The sequence below is a fragment of the Oryx dammah genome, unplaced genomic scaffold (genome assembly GCF_014754425.2).
Source record: "Oryx dammah isolate SB20612 unplaced genomic scaffold, SCBI_Odam_1.1 HiC_scaffold_25, whole genome shotgun sequence".
Taxonomy (NCBI): domain Eukaryota; kingdom Metazoa; phylum Chordata; class Mammalia; order Artiodactyla; family Bovidae; genus Oryx; species Oryx dammah.
The window spans coordinates 93,141,270-93,163,846 of NW_024070209.1; the positions used below are offsets into that span (position 1 = coordinate 93,141,270).

General features: G+C 38.8%; 1 protein-coding gene across 3 annotated transcripts in view; it reads right to left on the bottom strand.

Annotated features, from left to right (window-relative positions):
* The window catches only part of LOC120851972 (spermatid perinuclear RNA binding protein), a 145,136-nt gene that overhangs the window by 15,325 nt on the left and 107,234 nt on the right, over positions 1-22,577 (bottom strand). For all 3 annotated transcript variants that reach the window (XM_040225086.1, XM_040225084.1, XM_040225085.1), the window contains exons 11-13: positions 12,364-12,456; positions 11,558-11,757; positions 4,845-5,003 (exon numbers count right to left, since the gene is read on the bottom strand). In XM_040225086.1, coding sequence (XP_040081020.1) covers positions 4,845-5,003; positions 11,558-11,757; positions 12,364-12,456 — 452 coding nt within the window. The remainder of the gene's footprint in view (positions 1-4,844; positions 5,004-11,557; positions 11,758-12,363; positions 12,457-22,577) is intronic.

Genomic DNA, 22,577 nt, shown 5'->3' on the forward strand with positions numbered 1-22,577 from the left:
CTGCAGTCCATGGGGTCGCTAAGAGTTGGACATGACTGAGCAACATCACTTTCACTTTTCACTTTCATGCATTGGAGAAGGAAATGGCAACCCACTCCAGTGTTCTTGCCTGGAGAATCCCAGGGACGGGGGAGCCCGGTGGGCTGCCGTCTATGGGGTTGCACAGAGTTGGACACAACTGAAGTGACTTAACAATAGAGCAGGTGCATGTTATGGAAACACAGTACAAGTAATCATTTTCTAGGGCAAACAGGATAGCTTTCCTAGAAGTGAAAGTGAAAGTGAAGTCGCTCAGTAGTGTCCGACTCTTTGCAACCCCGTGGACTGTAGCCTACCAGGCTCCTCTGTCCATGAGATTCTCCAGGCAAGAATACTGGAGTGGGTTGCCATTTCCTTCTCCAGGGGATCTTCCCGACCCAGGGATCGAAGCCGGGTCTCCTGCATTGGAGTCAGACGCTTTAACCTCTGAGCCATCAGGGAAGCCCAGAAGTGACATACAAAACTGATCTTAAAAGTAGTACCAGACCATGATAAGGAGGAAACATAGAAGGGCATTCTGGACAGAATAAACAGCCATGCCAAAGCCCAAAAGAAGGAAAGAATGTTTCGGAAATGTAAATAAATTCTATTTGGCTATATTAAGGGAGTGAGGAGACAAAAGCAGAACCAGATTAGAAACACCCTTGATGTAGCCAAGCCATAAAGGACTTCAAATGTCATGCAAATGAGCTCCAACCTTTTTATGGACACCAGGGAGCCACTGGAGGATTTAAATCTGAAAAGCAGAGCCATTACTTTGCTGACAAAGGTCCGAATAGTCAAAGCTATGAGTTGGTGCATTTTCATATGCCCTGTACTATCAACCACAGTACCAAGTACAGAATAGATGATAAGTAAGTCTGTATTTACTAGTAAATCCCTTTATCTTAAACTAATCCTCTTGGTGTATCAATGAGATGTCTTTTTCTGATTTTATATTTGCCCATCTTTAATATAGTGGACAATAATGACAAATCTAGACAGTGTATTAAAAAGCAGAGACATCATTTTGCCCATAAGTCACATACAGTATAGTTTATGGTTTTTCCAGTAGTCACGTATGGATGTGAGAGCTGGACCATAAAGAAGGCTGAGCATCAAAGAATTGATGCTTTCAAACTATGGTGTTGGAGAGGACTCTTGAGAGTCCACTGGACAGCAAGGAGATCAACCTAATCAATCCTAAAGGAAATCAATCAATCCTGAATATTCATTGGAAGGACTGATGCTGAGGCTGAAAACCAATACTTTGGCCATCTTATGCAAAGAGCCAACTCACTGGAAAAGACACTGATGCTGGGAAAGATAGAAGACAGGAAGAGAAGGGGATGACAGAAGATGAAATGGTTGGACAGCATCACCTACTCGACGGATATGAGTCTGAGCAAGCTCTGGGAGATGGTGAAGGACAGGGAAGCCTGGCATACTGAAGTCTATGGGGTCTCAAAGAGAAAAATCATGATTAAATTAGAAGACAACTCTAGAGGTGGTGGAAAGAATTGACACAAAGATAAACTAGCAGTGAGGAAGAGAAGTAATTCATGTAAGAGTGCAAAGGTTAGGACTGAAAACAAATCACAAAATACCACATAACTACAATTTATAAAGACCCAATGATTGAGCACTTTTTGAGGTTAGAGTTTACGTCTATAGTTCTGCCACAGTAATTGCTCAAGAAATGGTGAACAGCAAGTATATATAATAGGATTTTAATGTATATAAACCTAACGGACAACAAGATTCTCTTAAAATACTCTATGCTGATTTAATAAGTAGTTGACATTATCAAAGTGGAACACTGGACAATTTTAAAAGATAATATTAATAAACATTCCTGGATCATTTTGTTAAAAACATCATTTCTTGAAGAATTTTTAACAATCTACGTTTTTTTAAGTTTCAAGGCAAATTTCTGGTCTCCGTCTTTTAAAGGTAATGAGTAATTTCTGAAACTATTCTGTGTGGTAATCACTCTCTGTTTTCAAACCTGAAATCACTTTTTAAAAATATTTAATTATTTTTTATTTGGCTGTACTGGATCTTAGTTGCAGCATGCAAGATCTAGTTCCCTGACCAGGGGTTGAACCCAAGCCCCCTGCACTGGGAATGTGGAGTTTTATCCACTGGACCTGGGAAGTCCCCTGAAATCACTTCTATAAAAATGAGTCAAGACAAAAATAAAAGTTTTCTCCCCTCTCCATTACTACATTTTACGGAAGCAAAGCAGAGATGGATTCACTACCAAACTTCCACATACTCTCCTGCTGCTGCTGCTGCTGCTGCTGCTGCTAAGTCACTTCAGGCATGTCCGACTCTGTGCAACCCCACAGATGGCAGCCCACCAGGCTCCCCCGTCCCTGGGATTCTCCAGGCAAGAACACTGGAGTGGGTTGCCATTTCCTTCTCCAAAGCAAGAAAGTGAAAAGTGAAAGTGAAGTCGCTCAGTCATGTCCGATTCTTTGCGACCCCATGGACTGCCTACCAGGCTCCTCAACCCATGGGATTTTCCAGGCAAGGGTACTGGAGTGGGTCACCAGTGCCGTCTTCGATATACTCTCTTAACTGCTGCTAATTCAGCCCACAGTGCTCTGCTCTTTTAATTTCCTGTGAACTTAACAGTCTGAACCTTATAATTAATTAGCTCTTTTTCTCTTAGTGAGCTTCCCAGGTGTGCTGTGGTAAAGACAATAAGTCAAGTCACTCAGTCATGTCTAACTCTTTGCGACCCCGTGGACTGTAGCCCACCAGGCTCCTCCGTCCGTGGGATTCTTCAGGCAAGAATACTAGAGTAGGTCGCCATTTCCTTCTCCAGGGGATCTTCCCAATCCAGGGATCGAACCCAGGTCTCCTTCATTGCAGGCAGACGCTTTAATCTCTGAGCCACCAGGGAAGCTGTGGTAAAGAACCCACCTAACAAAGCAGGAGGCATAAGAACTTGGGTTCAATCCCTGGGTCAGGAAGATCTGAAAGAGGGCATGGCAATCCATTCCAGTATTCTTGCTGGAGAATCCCATGAACAAAGGAGCCTGATGGGCTACAGTCCATGGGTCACAAAGAGTCGGACACAAGTATTTATAACACTGCCAGCAAACCATCTTTGCCTGCCTGTGACAACCGCTTATGAATGACTGGTCCTCTCCAAAGGCAGGTGCCATGGCTTCTATCCACCACATCACAAATGGAATCAGGAATGGCTTTCACAGGCCTCAGCCCTAATCCGTTCCCTCCATACAGGCCCACCTGGTACTTCTCAGACATCTACTTTCACAATTTCAGATCTCTGGTGGCCCAGATGGTAAAGAATCTGCCTGCTGTGCGGGAGATTGGGAGACCGGGGTTCAATCCCTGGGTCGGGAAGATCTACTGTAGAAGGGAATGGCTACCCACTCTAGTATTCTTACCTAGAGAATTCCATGGACAGAGGAGCTTGGCAGGCTACAGTCCATGGGGGTCACAAAGAGTCACTGAGTGACTAACATTTTCACTTTCCTTGTCCCAGAATGTCTTCTTTCCATCTCTTCCCCACAGAGCAAAATCCTCTTCATTATCTCAAATCAAGCTCATATACTACTCTGATTTTACATGTGTGTATGTTTCATTTTGCAATCATGGTGCTTATCACATTAAATCATAATAATGAATATATTTTGCCCTTCTATCCTCAGAACACTTTTAGGCTCTGGACACAATTTCTGTAGCACCTAGTAATATGCAGATACTAAAAGGAGTTTAGTCCCTCATAGCTCAGTGGGTAAAGAATCTGCCTGAAAAGCAGGTAGGAGACCTGGGTTTGATTCCTAGGTCGGGACGACCCTCTGGAGAAGAAAATGGCAACCCACTCCAGTATTCCTGCCTGGAGAATTCCATGAACAGAGAAGTCTGGCCATGGGGTTTCAAGAGTTGGACATGACCTAGCGACTAAACCACCACCAAAAGGAGTTAAGTACTAAGTCCTTGATAAATATTCATTTTTGCAAAAGACAACTTTTTTAAAAAATGTCATATAAGCTCTTGCTAAGTTAATTTTCCTTATGTAAAATGCTACAAGCAAGGGCCTCTTGAATTTCCAATTAAGCCATGTATCATTTCTACTTGGATTTTTGTAAAATTCTATTATCTGTGACAATGTGTCAGGACTACTCAAGAGTCTGAGGAACAGGCTATGCCCTCTTTAGGCCTGGCCCAACTCAATGATGACCTGACCCCCACAGCTTAGAACAAATTTCAAATAATCCTAAATTTCCCTCATTAGCTTTTTTTTTTTTAAAGTTTACATACATACATAAATACATTCATTCATTGATAGCCAAGCAGCTTGCAGGATCTTAGTTCCCCTACCAGAGACTGAACCTAGGTCCCTGTAGTGGAAGCATGGGCTACTATCCAATGGACTAGGGAATTCCCTAGATCTTTTTGCTTTTCACACTTCAGTTATTGTTGACATTCTTGATATACTGTAATTGTGAGATGCTGGACATGATTCCCATGGCCAGCAAAAGAGAAATGCTAGTTAAATTAGGATACATCCGTACAGTACACAGTTATGCTTACAAATATTTTTAGAGTTAAGCAAAAAAAAAAACAAGATGTAAAACTGTATGAAAGTATCATTACCTTCATAAAAAAAATAACCAAAGAAAAAAGGCTGGACAGAAATAAACAAAAATATTAATAATGGCTGCCTCTTAAGTACATACACCTGTATATGCTTTTGATTATCTCATAGGTACTTCTCCAGACCTCTCAAATTTTTTACATTAAACATATATTACTTTTATTTCTAAGAAAAAAATATATAAGTATACCTCTAAGGTACTGGAGGTTTCAGTTGTAGAATTTCCAGTATTATTGCTTGAGTTTGAAGACACTGTTTCATTTTTGCCTTCGTTATCTGACTTTTCATCGGAACTCATACATTCAATATCTGCATCAAAGCCCGTTGGGTATCCCATTGCCTGCAGTACCTGTAAAAATTACATTAAGATTCAGTTTCATTCAAATACCAGACACCTCAGAGAATATACGAAATACTGAGAACAACAGTCTCAAACCCAGAGCATTTGAATCCATGAAACACCTTGCAGGAAAAGCAAAATGTTGCTCATCTACAAATCCTTGATTAAACAAGCTTTACCTACAAAAAAATGGGTATCATAACGTACCTCATTTGGAGTCCTCATCTCCAAATTAAGTGTTCATGACCCAGACATTTTCTTTACCTGAGGAAAGTTTGCCTGTTAGTTACAAAATTACAGCTGTAGCTTCCTACTATCCGTTCCTTTGGCTTTCAACTTAAACCATAATCAAGACTTGAAAGAAAAGATTCAGTCCTTAGGTTTATCCTCTTTTGCTAAGTGAACCAGGAACAAGTCTAGGTTATCTATCTCCATCCTGCCTGTCAAGGAGTGATTACTCTATGGCTCCCTCCCATGTTTACTCTTATGTATTTCCATTCATGTTTGGCATTTCTCATCTTTTTTAAAATAGTTTTCCAAACAGTGTATGTGTGTGCATGTGTGTGTTTGCAAGCGTTTTAAAACCTCATTCCAGGTTAAACTGCTTTAGATGTTTGCAAAAGAATATGTTCACAAGCACTTTTATAAGCCTCTTTCAAACAGGCTGACATTGAATTATCAGTCACTGACTTAAAGGTCTGTACCAAAGTTAGGTTCCTAAAGATCCCTGTATTTGTCTCAGCTTTTGAGTATGTTTTAAGTTGCTTGAGTGTAAAAGCGATGGCATATTTCTTTATAACCTGAACTATACCTAATAGCTTTCTCAAAAACCTGTAATGGTCGCCACACAAACGAGAAAGAAGTCAAACAGCCTAGTCTTTATAAATGATGGCATCCTGTACAAATGATTTTGCTAACATACATGAAATTACGCTAAACAAAAAATGGGCAGAAGTAGAATTCTAAACCAGGAGAACCTGAAATTAATTCACCCAGTTCATATGGAGAACTTGGCATTCTGTTGAACATTTCAAATTGTAAATAAATTCTCTGTATTCAATGGGAGTAAGGCCAAGAATACTTTAGCATCGTAATTCTAAAAGGACTCAAATAGTACTTCGCACTAAGTACACTAACACCACTTGGTTATATCCTCATCACTGTTTGTAAAGAAAACACCTTCTCTACTGCCCAAGTCCTGCAAATACACTCTCTCTGAGACATTCCATCTCTGAAAGAGCAGTTATCAGGCTGGAATTAATACCAGGTTAACAGGCTGCAAGTCAAAAGGCATTAGTCCCAAAGAAATTTTATTTGTTTACTCCAATAAAAACTAAAGACGTGCAGTTTCTCCAAATTTAATACGGACAGTTAAAAGAGAATAATGTAAATTATTTAACACCACTTCTCTCTGCCTTTTTTTCACATATCACATTCGTTTTTGTAGCAACATACTTCAATACATTTATAAATATTTCATATAAACGGATAATCTCAAAGGACATTACAAATGTACTTACAACACAGCACAACAAAAACATTTTCAAATTACGTCATATTTCTATGAACACATATTCTGAAATTATTAACTAGCATAAGCCACAAAAGTAAAAAAAAAAAAAAAAGTGTGGAGTTCTTAAAACTCTCGAACCCATTTGTTTAGAATCAGTATTAAGGTCAAAAAAAACTGTTATACAAAGAAAAGTGAGTTTCAAACGTCTGACAAACAAATCAAACCTAATAAAATCAATTGAGCTGAAAATCACAAGATAATCCCTGGAAGAAAGGTGAATAGAAAATCCAGGGTAATCATGCCTGTTGTCTTCTGGCAGGGGGTTAAGGCTGAGACAGTTGATACCCTCAAAGATGAGGGACCAAGAGTAAAAACATGAAACACCCTATCCATGGCTCTCCACTCAGGAGAAAGCCATACACACAGCTTACGATGGTAGAGAATTGATGGCTCCAGAACTTCTGCAGAGGGGCTTTATTCCATGTCCCCTTCACCTGATCTTTTGTCTACAATGACTAAGACTCTTTTCATGGAATATGGCTAATTATGTCCATAAACATGTTCTTTGTGAGGGACTGTCAGGAAAAAGAGGAAGAAAGGGAAGACTGGCCATTAATCTTCATTACTTTAGGGTATGTGCTGCTAGGCAGCCAGGCTCCTTGAGCAAAACTGGTTTCTTCTTGTCTCATTTTGATTTCAGTGCTGTTCTTAACAGGTACAGAGGTTTACCAAGTTACTGAGTAAAGAATGCAAGGATTTTTATCTGGTGGGACCTACTTTTATAAACACGTTACATATAAAACACACTCCGAAATTCACCTATAACAGAATCTATAATGTGATATAACCTTTACAGAAGGCAATTTAGCAATATATGCCTGACATCTAATAAGAAATCCTAATCCTTTGCTAAAGACAAGGGAGAAAAGGAAAGATATACCCATTTGAATGCAAGTTCCAGAGAAGAGCAAGGAGAAATAAGAAAGCCTTCCTCAGTGATCAGTGCAAAGAAATAGAGGAAAACAACAGAATGGGAAAGACTAGAGATCTCTTCAAGAAAATTAGAGATACCAAGGGAACAATCACGCAAAGATGAGCACAATAAAGGACAGAACTTGTATGACCTAACAGAAGCAGAAGATATTAAGAAGACATGGCAAGAATACACAGAACTACACAAAAAAGATCTTCATGACCCAGATAACCACAATGGTGTCATCACTCACCTAGAGCCAGACACCCAGAATGCGAAGTCAAGTGGGCCTTAGGAAACATCACTACGAACAAAACTAGTGGAGGTGATGGAATTCCAGAAGACCTATTTTAAAACCTAAAAGATGATGCTGTGAAAGTGCTGCACTCAATATGCCAGCAAATTTGGAAAACTCAGCAGTTGGCCGGCCACAGGACTGGAAAAGATCAGTTTTAATTCCAATCCCAAAGAAAGGCAATGTCAAAGAATGTTCAAACTACCACACAATTGCACTCATCTCACATGATAACAAAGTAATGTTCAAAATTCCCCAAGCAACAGTACGTGAACCATGAACTTCTAGATGTTCAAGCTGGATTTTGAAAAGGCAGAGGAACCAGAGATTAAACTGCCAACATCTGTTGGATCATAGAAAAATAAAAGAAAAACATCTGCTTTATTGATTACGCCAAAGCCTTTGAACTGTGTGGATCACAACAAACTGTGGAAAATTCTTCAAAAGATGGGAATACCAGCCACCTTGTCTGCCTCCGCAGGTCAAGAAGCAACAGTTAGAACTGGACATAGAACAGCAGACTGGTTCCAAATTGGGAAAGGAGTACATCAAGGCTGTATATTGTCACCCTGTTTATTTAACTTCTATGCAGAGTACATCATGTGAAATGGTAGGGTGAATGAAGCACAAGCTGGAATCAAGACTGCCAAGAGAAATATCAATAACCTCAGATACGCAGATGACACCACACTTAAGGCAGAAAGCAAAGAATAAAGAGTCTCTTGATGAAATTGAAAGAGGAGACTGAAAAGGTTGGCTTAAAACTCAACATTCAGAAAACTAAGATCATTTCACCCAGTCCCATCATGTCACAGTAAACAGATGGGGAAACAATGGAAACAGTAAGAGACTGTATTTTTGGGCTCCAAAATCAATGCAGATGGTGAGTGCAGCCATGAAATTAAAATATGCTTGCTCCTTGGAAGAAAAGCTATGACCAACCTAGACAGTATATTAAAAAGCAGAGGCATTACTTTACCAACAAAGGTCCGTCTAGTCAAAGCTATGCTTTTTCCAGTAGTCATTTATGGATGTGAGAGTTGGACGATAAAGAAAGCTGAGCTCCAGAGAATTGATGCTTTTGAACTGTGGTATTGGAGAAGACTCTTGAGAGTCCCTTGGACTGCAAGGAGATCCAACCAGTCCATCCTAAAGGAAATCAGTCCTGAATATTCACTGGAAGGACTGATGCTGAAGTTGCAACTCCCAATACGCTGGCCACCTGATGCAAAGAACCTACTCATTAGAAAAGACCCTGATGCTGGGAAGGATTGAAGGCGGGAGAAGAAGGGGACCACAGAAGATGAGATGATTGGATGGCATCACCAACACGATGGACATAAGTTTGAACAAGCTCCAGGAGTTGATGATGGACAGGGAAATGGGGTCGCAAAGAGTCGGACAGAACTGACCTACTGAACTGAATACATGTTTAGCGAATTAACAGATCACTCAAATGTGCTTTCTTCTTATTTATTTTTGGCTCTGATGGGTCTTTGTTGCTATGTGGGCTTTTCTCTAGTTGGGGTGAATGGGAGCTACTCTCTAGCTATGGTGTATGGCCCTCTCATTGCAGTGCTTTCTCTTGTAGAACATGGGCACTAAGGTTCGAGGGTTTCAGTAGTTGTGGCTTTCTAGCCCTAGAGCACAGACTCTATAGTTGTGGCACATGGGTTTAGCAATGTTATAGCATCTTCACAGATCAGGGATCACACCAGTGTCTCCTGCCTTGGCAGGCAGATTCTTTACCACTGAGCCACTAGGAAAGCCCTGTGCTTTCTTCTTAACCTAGCAATTCCATCTCTAGAATGTATCATAAAGGATAATCAGACTAGTTCACAAACATAAAAAGCAATCAACTCAATGCATCTAAATCTAAATGGATTAGTTACATTATGGCAGATTGATAATAATAAAATATTATACCATCACTAAAAATTAGAACAAACTTTGTTATTTAAAAAAAAACTCATTATAAATTTTTAGATACACAAGAAAGCCATGGTCCTATTTTAAATATACATTTTTGTATACACAGTATGTTGGTGCCTCCATTCCTTATGTGAAACCCTTGGAGCCAGATTGTTTTCACAATTCCTAACAATGCAAAGTTTATAAAGCTAAAATAGTACATTTACCAAATATTTTCCAAATCCTCAGTGGATTCTCAGGTGCCACCCTATGTGTGTGCATCAAACTTAGGAAAATATTTTTCATTTTCAATACTTTTTTGGAATTACAATTTTAAAAACAAAAGCTTAGAAAAATACATACCAAAATATTAATGGTTATTATGAGAACAAACAACACCTAAATCTTGTCGTATTGCAAAATTTGCCACTCTACTAACTCCCCCAAATTTGACTAACTGAAATCTGCAATGTGGCCACTAGCTTATATTACACGTTATTACAAGAAATAACCCACAGACTATCACTGCATCAGAGATGCCTCTGAAAGACATCACTGCTTCATGATATTGCTTTGATTCCTTTTTATGAAGACCTACCCAAGGGGAATGCCAAGTGACCTTTAGGCCAAAACAACTCTGACTCTCATAATCAACTGTCATAGACAAAGAACTGATACAGATATTTCACAAGCTTTCTGGTCAGATGTTAGAGAACTTATATTCAAATTTGTGACTCATTCTCAGCATACTTTACAACTATATTTTTAGCCTTATTCCTAAACTCACTTTTCCCTCATTCTTAGTATTCTTTTTGTCTCGTTTTAAACTCATACTATTTCAACATACTCAAAAAGTACTCCCTTTTAAACAACATACCGTATTGTTCTATAATTTTACAGCTTAGTTGTTATTTTTCTGCATTATGCTTATTACCACTTAACAAATAACTGACCTATGTGTCTATCCACTGTCTTTCTCCCCATCCTATCCTCATTAGAACGCAAGTTGCAGGAGGGTGGAGACTTTCTTTTGGTCACTGCTATATTCTTAGCATCCATGATAAATGTTTACATTTTCATTACTAAATACCTGCAAACTGGAATGATTATGAAAACAGACCAATTATATCTTATGTCATACTATTACATAACAGAACTTTTCTAAAGTTAAGTTATCTTCCATCTACATGATCTTCGACATTTTCATATTTCTCTGCAAGAGGCCAGACGTACTCATGGATAGAGTCTAGTATTTAGCAATTTTCTACAAACTTATATGCATAATTGACTGGTTCAATCCTGGATCTTATTCTTTATGGAAATTTAAAAATACAGAAAAAGCACCAGATGCCCAAAAAAAAAAAAAAAAATCATTAATTTATGATAGAAAAAAATCTGCAAATAGCAAAATATTCAATAACAGGAATGTTTAAACAAGTAACGGTATATCTATTATAATCATTATAATAACACAGCCATTAAAATACATTTATAAAGATTTTAGTAACATGGAAAAATACTGATGACATGTGAAATGAAAGAGGATTAAATTACATATACACTGTGAGCTCAACATAAAAGAAAGAGACAAAAATACTGTTGTATATACTATATCAAATATTAATGAACTGCCTCAGAGATAAGCAATTGACAAAGATTTTCTTTACTTTTTTCTGTGTTTTGCAAATTTTGTATCATCAATACACATTATTTTATAATCAAAAAAGAATAGTTTTGTGATTCAGAGGTAACAGAAGTCTATACACTATTGTCATTAAACTCCTGAAAATTGTTAATTTACCATAGATAAACAAGTACATTATTTACAACATAAAATAACAAAGCATTGTTAAGTAAAATAAATACTGTACCTTCACTGCTACGTGAAGCTTTGCTGTTTTCTTGGATGGTCCTGAGGCTTCATATGTTGTACCATCCACATCTACAGACATTGTGAAGACTGGGGCATGGACAGGGCCAGACTGAGATAAGAGCTTATACTGAAGCCCAGGCCTGATCTGATTCAGCCTCATTAGTGCATTCATAAGGTCTATTGCTTTACTATCCAGAACTGCAAGAGAAAGAGGAATGAGATCAGAAATTAAACCACTTGCTTTCATCTATGTTTTTGTAGGTTCCTAGTAACCACTATAAACTCAGGTTTTAAAAAAGCAAGAATTTCAAAATGCACATATAAATTCACTTCATAAGTAATTCTAAAATTACTGCTTAAATACTTAAGCCAACATCATTGTAAAAGTAACATGCATTAACATGTTTGTTGTTGTTTAGTTGCTAAGTCAATTCCAACTCTTGGTGACCCCAAGGATTGTAGCCCGAGAGGCTCCCCTGTCCATGGGATTTCCCAGGCAAGAATACTGGAGTGGGTTGCCATTCCCTTCTTCAGGGGATCTCCTCACCCAGGGATCAAACTAGTGTCTCCTGCAATGGCAGGATTCTTTACCCATCAGGGAAGCCCATGCATTACAATAGCTATTAATTAATTTTAGTTTGCCAATATTAATATATCTTAAGCAAATGGTACTTGAAAACAGAAGCTATTCATTTTCTTCAAACTTGAATTCAAATCAATCAAATTCTTCACTTTTTAATTTTTATTTTCCTGGGACATAAATCCTTTCTAGTTCACATCTATAAAAATAAAGATTTTACACACTTTTCCTTAAGTTTCGTTTCATCTTCTTATTGGGATCTTTATCATCCCCTAATCCATCTTCAAATGGCCTCTTCAGAGCTGAAGACCCAGCACCTAAAAAAAGGTACAAGAGATTATCAGTTAAAACAATGATTCCACTTACTCTGCTGCTGCTGCTATGCTAAGTTGCTTCACTCGTGTCCGACTCTGTGCGACCCCACAGACGGCAGCCCACGAGGCTCCCCCGTCCCTGGGATTAGCCAGGCAAGAACACTGGAGTGGGTTGCAGTGTCCTTCTCCAATGCATGAAAGTGAAAAGTGAAAAGTGAAGACGCTCAGTCGTGTCCGACTCTTTGCGACCCCATGGACTGCAACCCACCAGGCTCCTCCACCCATCGGATTTTCCAGGCAAGAGTACTGGAGTGGGGTGTCATTGCCTTCTCCATCCACTTACTCTACCAAATGTATTTAATATGTTCAGGAAGGAAAAATCTTAGGAATCACACAAGGACCCTAAGACCCTTTCACCGATCAATTAAAATTGTAGGGACTTCCCTAGTGGTCTACTGGTTAAGACTGCGCTTCCAATGTAGGGGACATGGGTTCGACCCCTGATTAAGGAACAAAGATCCTACAGGCCACATGGTGTGGCCAAAATATTTAAAAAATTTTTAATTTTAAAACATACATGTGTTCAGTCCAGTTCAGTCGTGTCCGACTCTTTTGCAACCCCACGGACTGCAGCATGCCAGGCTTCCCTGTTGATCACCAACTCACGGAGCTTGCTCAAACTCCTGTCCATTAAGTGGGTGATGCCATCCAACCATCTCATCCTCTGTCCTTCCCTTCTCCTCCCGCCTCAATTCCTCCCAGCATCAGGGTCTTTTCCAATGAGTTGGTTCCTCGCATCAGGTGACCAAAGTACTGGAGCCACAGCTTTAGCAACAGTTCCTCCAATGAATATTCAGGACTGATTTCCTTTAGGATGGACTGGTTGGATCTCCCTGCAGTCCAAGGGACTCTCAAGAGTCTTCCCCAACACCACAGTTCGAAAGCATCAATTCTCTGGCACTCAGCTTTCTTTACAGTCCAAATCTCACATCCATACATGACTACTGGGAAAAAGTATAGCTTTGACTACACAGACCTTTGTTGGCAAAGTAATGTCTCTGCTTTTTAATATGCTGTCTAGGTTGGTCATACCTTTTTTTCCAAGGAGCAAGTGTCTTTTAATTCCATGGCTGCAGCCACTATCTGCAGTAATTTTATAATCTTGTAATAGCAAAAACTATTAACTGAATCTTCATGAAATAATATTAACCCTTCTTATATTTATTTTTCCATTTATTCAAATATATTCATACAAATATCTATGCATATATTCACAACTGTATATGCATAAACAGTATATATCAAAATGTTAAAAGTAGTTCTCTCTGGTTAGTAAGATTTATTTTCACTTATGTCTTTTCAAATATTTCTCTAAGTTAACATTTATTATATAAATTTTTAAAGTCAACATGTTAAAATCTCATGCTTTTGGAAATCTGATTATTTCTCTTACTACAAAATAATTCTGCCTGCCCATTCAAATTCCTATTCAAGATTTTATTTACAGTTCATCTCATTAAGTTTTCTTCAGCTTCTCTCTCATCTCAATTTTTTATAAGAGTTTCTATGATAGCAGAAATATAAACTGTCATATGGAGTCTTGTCTATTTCATATATAGACATGTTGTGTTTCTTTAGTGCTCTAGGAAGGTCAAAGATATTTTCTGCTTACCTTGTATCTTATAAACTAACATAAGACTTAGAAACAACATAATGGGTATGGAACAAAAACTAAAAACTATTATCAATTTCTTAGATAAAGCAACTAGTTAATAACAGTGGCAGACATAAAGCAGGAGCTTTATTGTCCAAAACAAAAACAATCAGAGAAAAGCTTATCAACCTGTCCAATTACCTTAAAAGACCTCTCTGTGTTTTCACCTTAAAAGCTGGTTGCTGGGTTTCCTAAAGAAAAATTATGCTCAAAAGATTCATGCCAAAAAAAAAAAAAAAATTTCATGCCATAATGTTTCCAGATACTTCTTGGAGATAACTACATATTCTCTGATCATCAAGATTTATAATCCCTTCAGGTAAACAGTGACTTCAGCATTTGCTTGAGTCAATACCTACTACTCAGGTCAATCAATCTTGATGTTTTCTCTTCAAAGGAAGGCAATATCTACTTATATCTGCTTAGTATTGTATTTCATCTGCATTACATAAAACTGTATATATGCCAGTCTCCCAGAATGCAGTCTTCAAGAGACAAAGTTAAGAAGGAACAACGTCTATTCAATCACTCTCCCACTCATTAAGTTGCATTAAAAGCTGCTCTCTGATTGCCTGGAATTCACTAGCTGGCTTAAATGTACAGATCTGTTCCCTAAAATCTCCAGCTACATGAAGTTTGCAGGGATTAAGCTTCATTCTACCATCCCTGCTACTGGACAAGGGCTGTAAAATCTGGAGCTAATCATAATAGTAACGGGGGTGGAGAGCATGCCTTACAAAAAAACAAGCTGTTCCCAATACATACAGTACCTAGAAACAAGAAGTGGTCATTTGAGAGGCAATTTTTAAAAACAACAGGTGGGGGAGGGTTCAGGTTGGGGAACACGTGTACACCCGTGGCAGGTTCATGTTGATGTATGGCAAAACCAATACAATATTGTAAAGTAATTAGCCTCCAATTAAAATAAATAAATTTATATTAAAAAATAAATAATTTTTTAAAAATTAAAATACAAAAAAAAAAAAAACAGGTGAGGGCTTACCATATGCCTGGCACTGTTCTTAATACCTCATATGAATTAATTTATTTAATTCTCACAAGCATCCTATGAAGTCTGTACTTCATCATTCTCATTACAATTTCATTCATGTATTTATCCAGCAACAAATATTAATAGAGCACATTTCTGTGTTCAGGACAATTTTAGATGCTAGACACTGAGAACAAAACAACTTCCCTGTTTTTAGAGAGCGTGAGCGCACCTGGTGCTAGAGACTAAGCCCAGCATGTCATCTGGTCCCGGGCACAATGGAGAAAAGTGAAAGACTTACGGGAGAGCAGGCGCTGCTTTTTTTTAACATGTGGTGCCCATCAGAAAGGTATCACTTATAGATAAGGTAATTAACTGACAAAGACTTGAAGCAAAGAAAATTCAGCTATTTGGGGAAAGAACCCCAGGAAGAGAAAACTCCACTACAAAGGTCTTCCAGCAGGAACATACTAAGAAACAGCATAAAGGCCTGAGTGGTGAAGTGGCATGAACAACAACGGGACCAGAGATGACAACGTGCAGGAGGAGAAGTTCTCAACCTTAACTGCCACTAACTCACCAGACGAACTTTTGGAAAATACAAAAGTTCCACTTCTAAGTATGAAAAAGTAAGTCAATGGAAACAGACTTCCTGACGAGAGTAATTAGAAAAGCTGGACCCAACGCAGGATAAATATCTGCTTCTGTGCAATTATGAACTATGGAGTCAAGGTCCAGGAGATGAAGGAAGCCTTGCGCTGGGGGCCACATTTCCTTTGGAGGTGTCTTCCACCCCCAGAAGAAGCCACTAAGAACTGAACAGAGCACTTCTTAAAAAACTTTTCTTATTATGGAAAATTTCAAACACTCACAAAAGTGTAAAGAGTAGTATAATAAATTCCCATGAATCCATCAATTAGCTTCAAGAATTATCAACATGTGGCCGATCTCATCTCATCTGTATCATTCTCTTGTCCTCTCTTCATTTTTGTTAAACAAAAGATTCTTGTTGGTTATTTATTTTAAATATAGCCATATGTACATGTCAATTCCAAACTCTGTAACAATCCCTCCCCTTCAGGTAATGGTAAGTTCTGAACAGAATACTTTTAATAGCACCCAGGTCTCAGGGATCAAAAAGTGAACCTCAAGGACCTCCAAAAGAGGAAGGCCTTGTGAATTTCCCACACTGTGGGGTGGCCCTCTCCAGTGCCATATGTGGGAAGTAAATGAAGTGGAAATAGTCAGCATTTCACAAGGATTGAGGCCCAGCTTCAAATCACCAAAAAGCCCAATTCCATTAGTATGATCCAGATTGCCAATTCCACTAGCCCAGAAAGACATATAAATCCTCCCTGAGGGACGGAATCTAGTCTTTAAATTCTAAAATTTTTCAATTTGCATCTGCAGGACTCAAAACAAAAACACATGGAAAGACAAGATATTCTAACAAAAATCATGAGAATCAGCAGAATATAGAAACAGATTCCCAAAAGACACTGATGATGAAGCATTCTTTCAGAAACAAACTGTATTAAAGAGAACGATCAGACTTCTCAAAAAGAAAAGACATCAAGAAGAATTTCTGCCACAGTATCTAAAGCTAGAAAAGCTAAGATTCTAGAAATTAAAAACAAAGACCTACAATAGGAAACAAACAATCCATAATTGAGGGGAACTGACATACCTACCTCAATAATTAAGAATAAAGTTTTAAAAAATTATACTACAGATGTATAAGATTTAAACAACATAATGATCAAATGTGACCTGACATGTAAAGAATATTCTGACTCTACCAACTGCAGACCATACACACTGTTTCAAAGTATGAATCATTTATAAAAACTGACCATGTGCTGAGCTATAAACTAACTTTCAAAAAATACCAAGTTCAGTTCAGTTCAGTCGCTCGGTCATATCCGACTCTTTGCAACCCCATGAACTGCAGCACACCAGGCATCCCTGTCCATCACCAACTCCCAAAGCTTTTTCAAACTCATGTCCATGGAGTCGGTGATGACATCCAATCATCTCATACTCTGTCATCCTCTACTCCTCCTGCCTTCAATCTTTCCCAGCATCACGGTCTTTTCCAGTGAGTCAGTTCTTTGCATCAGGTGGCCAAAATATTGGAATTTCAGCTTCAGCGTTAGTCCTTCCAATGAATATTCAGGACTGATTTCCTTTAGGATGGACTGGTTTGATCTCCAGCAGTCCAAGGAACTCTCAAGAGTCTTCTCCAACAACATAGTTTGAAAGCATCAATTCTTCGGCACTCAGCTTTCTTTATAGTCCAACTCTCACATCCTTAAGTGACTGCTGGAAAAACCATAGTTTTGACTAGACAGACCTTTGTCAGCAAAGTAATGTCTCTGTTTTTTAATACACTGTTTAGGTTGGTCACAGCTTTTCTTCCAAGGAGTAAGCATCTTTCAATTTCATAGCTGGAGTCAACATGTGCAATGACTTTGGAGCCCCCAAAAAATAAAGTTTCTCACTGTTTCCACTGTTTCCCCATCCATTTGCCATGACATGATGGGACCAGATGCCATGAACTTAGTTTTTTGAATGCTTAATTTTAAGCCAGCTTTTTCACTCTCCTCTTTCACTTTCATTAAGAGGCTCTTCAGTTCTTCGATTTCTGCCATAAGGGTGGTGTCATCTGCATATCTAAGGTTATTGATATTTCCCCCAGCAATCCTGATTCCAGCTTGTGCTTCAGCAAGCCTGCCATTTCACATGATGTACTCTCCAAAGAAGTTAAATAAGCAGGGTGACAATACACAGCCTTGACATATTCCTTTCCCAGTTTGGAACCAGTCCGTTGTCCCATGCCCAGTTCTAACTGTTGCTTCCTTACCTGCATACAGATTTCTCAGGGGGTAGACAAGGTGGTCTGGTATTCCAATCTCTTCCAGAATTTTCCACAGTTTGTTGTGATCCACACAGTCAAATGCTTTGATATAGTCATTAAAGCAGAAGTAGATGTTTTTCAGAAACTCTCTTTTCTTTTTTGATGATTCAATGGATGTTGGCAATTTGATGTCTAGTTCCTCTGCCTTTTCTAAATCCAGCTTGAAAATCTGGAAGTTCATGGTTCACGAACTGCTGAAGCATGGCTTGGAGAATTTTGAGCATTACTTTGTTAGTATGTGAAATGAATGTAACTGTACAGTAATTTGAACATTCTTTGGGACTGGAAGAAAAACTGACTGTTTCCAGTCCTGTGACTACTGCTGAGTTTTCCAGATCTCCTGGCATATTGAGTACAGCACTTTCACAGCATCAACTTTTAGGATTTGAAATAGCTCAACTGGAATTCCATCACCTCCACTAACTTTGTTTGTAGTGATGCATCCTAAGGCCCACTTGACTTCACACTCCAAGATGTCTGGTTCCAAGTGAGTGATGACACCACTGTAGTTATCTGGGTCACGATCTTTTTGGTATAGTTCTTCTGTGTATTCTTGCTACCTCTTCTTAATATCTTCTGCTTCTGTTAGGTCCATACCATTTCTGTCCTTTATTGTGCCCATCTTTGCATGAAGTGTTCCCTTGGTATCTCTAATTTTCTTGAAGAGATCTCTAGTCTTTCCCATTCTGTTGTTTTCCTCTATTTCTTTGCATTGATTGCTGAGGAAGGCTTTCTTATCTCTCCTTGCTATTCTTTGGAACTCTGCATTCAGATGGGTATATCTTTCCTTTTCTCCTTTGCCTTTCACTTCTCTTCTATCCATAGCTATTTGTAAGGCCTCCTCAGATAACCATTTTGCCTTCTTGCATTTGTTTTCCTTGAGGACGGTCTTGCTCACTGCCTCCTATACAACATCACAAACCGCTGTCCATAGTTCTTCAGGCACTCTATCAAATCTAATCCCTTGAATTTATTTGTCACTTCCTCTATACAGTTGTAAGGGATTTGATTTAGGTTATACCTGAATGGTCTAGTGGTTTTCCCTACTTTCTTCAATTTAAGTCTGAATTTGGCAATAAGGAGTTCATGATCTGAGCCACAGGCAGCTCCCAGTCTTATTTTTGCTGACTATATAGAGTTTCATCATCTTCTGCTGCAAAGAATATAATCAATCTGATTTCAATGTTGACCATCAGGTGATGTCCATGTGTAGAGTCGTCTCTTGTGTTGCTGGAAGAGGATGTTTGTTATGACCAGTATGTTCTCTTGGCAAAACTCTTAGCCTTTGCCCTGTTTCATTTTGTACTCCAAGGCCAAACTTGACGGGGGTGAGCAAGGGAATCACACAAAGCATGTTCTCAGGTCACAGTAAAATAAGTGAGCTCAAAAACAGAGATTAACTAGAAAAATCTTCATTTGTCTGGAAATTAAGCGATGACATTTAAATGGCTTGTGTGTCAAAAAAAATGGTAACAAGGAAAAATTTAAAAATAGTTTTAGCCAACTGATAATGAAAATACTAATGTAAAAAAGAGTACAATGCACATAAATCTGGGCATAAAGGAAAACAGTCTTAATAGTGTATATGATAATATAAGAGGCTAAACACTAATAGTGTATTCACCTCAAAAGTTTTCTTTAAAAAACAGCAAATTAAACCCAAAAGACATAATGAGGAAGAACAAAGGAAAAGAACAGAAAGCAATGAAATAAAATACAAGCATATGCCAGGAGATGATCAACAAACTCAAAAGCTGATTTCTTTTTAAAAACTGATAAATCTGTAGTGAGAATGATCAGGAAAAAAAGAAGGTACAAAAATGTATAAAAGAGGGCATCAATATTGCAGACACTAAGAAGAGGATCTTATAAACTACATTATATTTAAATTTAGATGAAATGAACAAATTCCTACAAAAACACAATTTACCAAAACTCTCATAAGACGATAACCTGATACACATTAAGGAAATTAGATCCTTAAGTTAAAACCTTTCCACAAAGAAAATCTCACACCCAAATGGTTTCACTGGTAGATTCTTCCAAACATTTAAGGAAAAATAACATCAATATTACATAATCTCTTCCAAGGAACAGAAAAAGAAGGACAGAATCTTCTCAACTAATTTTAAGAGGCCCACAAAACCTTAGAGCCAAAATTGGACAAAACATTACAACAAAGGCAAACTGTCGATTAATCTAACACAAAAAAACCTGTGTTTCTATGATCTGCTCACAAAAACCCCCACAAGGTTGTTCACAGCATCTTTATTTGTAATTGTCAAAAACTAGAGACAAACAATTAAGAAGAGGTGGCAAGAATACACAGAAGAACTATACAAAAAAGATCTTCAGGACCAAGATAATCACGATGGTGTGATCACTCGCCTAGAGCCAGACATCCTGGAATGTGAAGTCAAGCGGGCTTAAAAAGCATCACTACGAAAAAGCTAGTGGAGGTGATGGAATTCCACTTGAGCTATTTCAAATCCTGGAAGATGATGCTGTGAAAGTGCTGCACTCAATATGCCAGCAAATTTGGAAAACTCAGCAGTGACCACAGGACTGGAAAAGGTCAGTTTTCAGTCCAACACCAAAGAAAGGCAATGAATGCCAAAGAATGCTCAAGCTACCACACAACATCACTCATCTTACACGCTGGTAAAGTAATGCTCAAAATTCTAGAAGCCAGGCTTCAGCAATACGTGAACCATGAAGTTCCTGATGTTCAAGCTGGTTTTAGAAAAGGCAGAGGAACCAGAGATCAAATTGCCAATATCCGCTGGAACATCAAAAAAGCAAGAGAGTTCCAGAAAAACATCTATTTCTGCTTTATTGACTATGCCAAAGCCTTTGACTGTGTGGATCACAATAAACTGTGGAAAATTCTGAAAGAGATGGGACTACCAGACCACCTGACCTGCCTCTTGAGAAACCTATATGCAGGCCAGGAAGCAACAGTTAGAACTGGACATGGAACAACAAACTGGTTCCAAATAGGAAAAGGAGTATGTCAAGGCTGTATACTGTCACCCTGCTTATTTAATTTATATGCAGAGTACATCATGAGAAACGCTGGGCTGGAGGAAGCACAAGCTGGACTCAAGATTGCCGGGAGAAATATCAATAACCTCAGATATGCAGATGACACCACCCTTATCGCAGAAAGTGAAGAGGAACTAAAAAGCCTCTTGATGAAAGTGAAAGCGGAGAGTGAAAATGTTGGCTTAAAGCTCAACATTCAGAAAACGAAGATCATGGCATCTGGTCCCATCACTTCATGGGAAATAGATGTGGAAACAGTAGACTTTATTTTGGGGGGCTCCAAAATCACTGCAGATGGCGACTGCAGCCATGAAATTAAAAGACGCTTACTCCTTGGAAGAAAAAGTTATGACCAACCTAGTTAGTAGATTGAAAAGCAGAGACATTACTTTGCCAACAAAGGTCCGTCTAGTCAAAGCTATGGTTTTTCCAGTGGTCATGTATGGATGTAAGAGTTGGGACTGTGAAGAAAGCTTAGTGCTGAAGAATTGATGCTTTTGAACTGTGGTGTTGGAGAAGACTCCTGAGAGTCCCTTGGACTGCAAGGAGATCCAACCAGTCCATTCTGAAGGAGATCAGCCCTGGGATTTCTTTGGAGGGAATGATGCTAAAGCTGAAACTCCAGTACTTTGGCCACCTTATGCGAAAAGTTGACTCACTGGAAAAGACTGTGATGCTGGGAGGGGTTGGGGGCAGGAGGAGAAGGGGACGACAGAGGATGAGATGGCTGGATGGCATCACAGACTCAATGGACATGAGTCTGAGCGAACTCAGGAAGTTGGTGATGGACAGGGAGGCCTGGCGTGTTGTGATTCACGCGGTCGCAAAGAGTCGGACACGACTGAGCGACTGAACTGAACTGAACTGAGAGACAAACAAAATATCCTACAATAGGTGCATGACTTAACCAAACTCTGGTTCATCTGTGGCACAGAATCCTACTTAACAGTAAAAAGGAATAAACTATTGACATGTGCCAACAACTTGGATGGGTCACAAAAGTATCATGCTAAGTGGGGAGATGAGGATCTCAAAAAATCACATAATGATAACTTCATTGATATAAAATTCTTGAAGTAACAAAATTACAGAGATGGAGAAAAATCAGTAGTTTCCAAGGCTTGAGGGCTTCCCTTGTGGCTCAGCTGGTAAAGAATCCGCCTACAATGTGGGAGACCTGGGTTCGATCCCTGGGCTGGGAAGATCCCCTTGAGAAGGGAAAGGCTACCCACTCCTATTTGCAGAGTCAGACACGACTGAGTGACTTTCACTCCAAGGCTTGCGGATGGCTGAAAGAAGAGGAGTGGTATTGCTCTAAATGGGCCGCATACACGAGTTCTCTGTGGTGATGAAATCGTCTGTGTCTTGACTGCCATGGGGGTTACACAAATCTACACATGTGATAAAGTGGCATAAAGCCTAGATCCACATTGTATAAATGTCAATTTCTTGGTTTC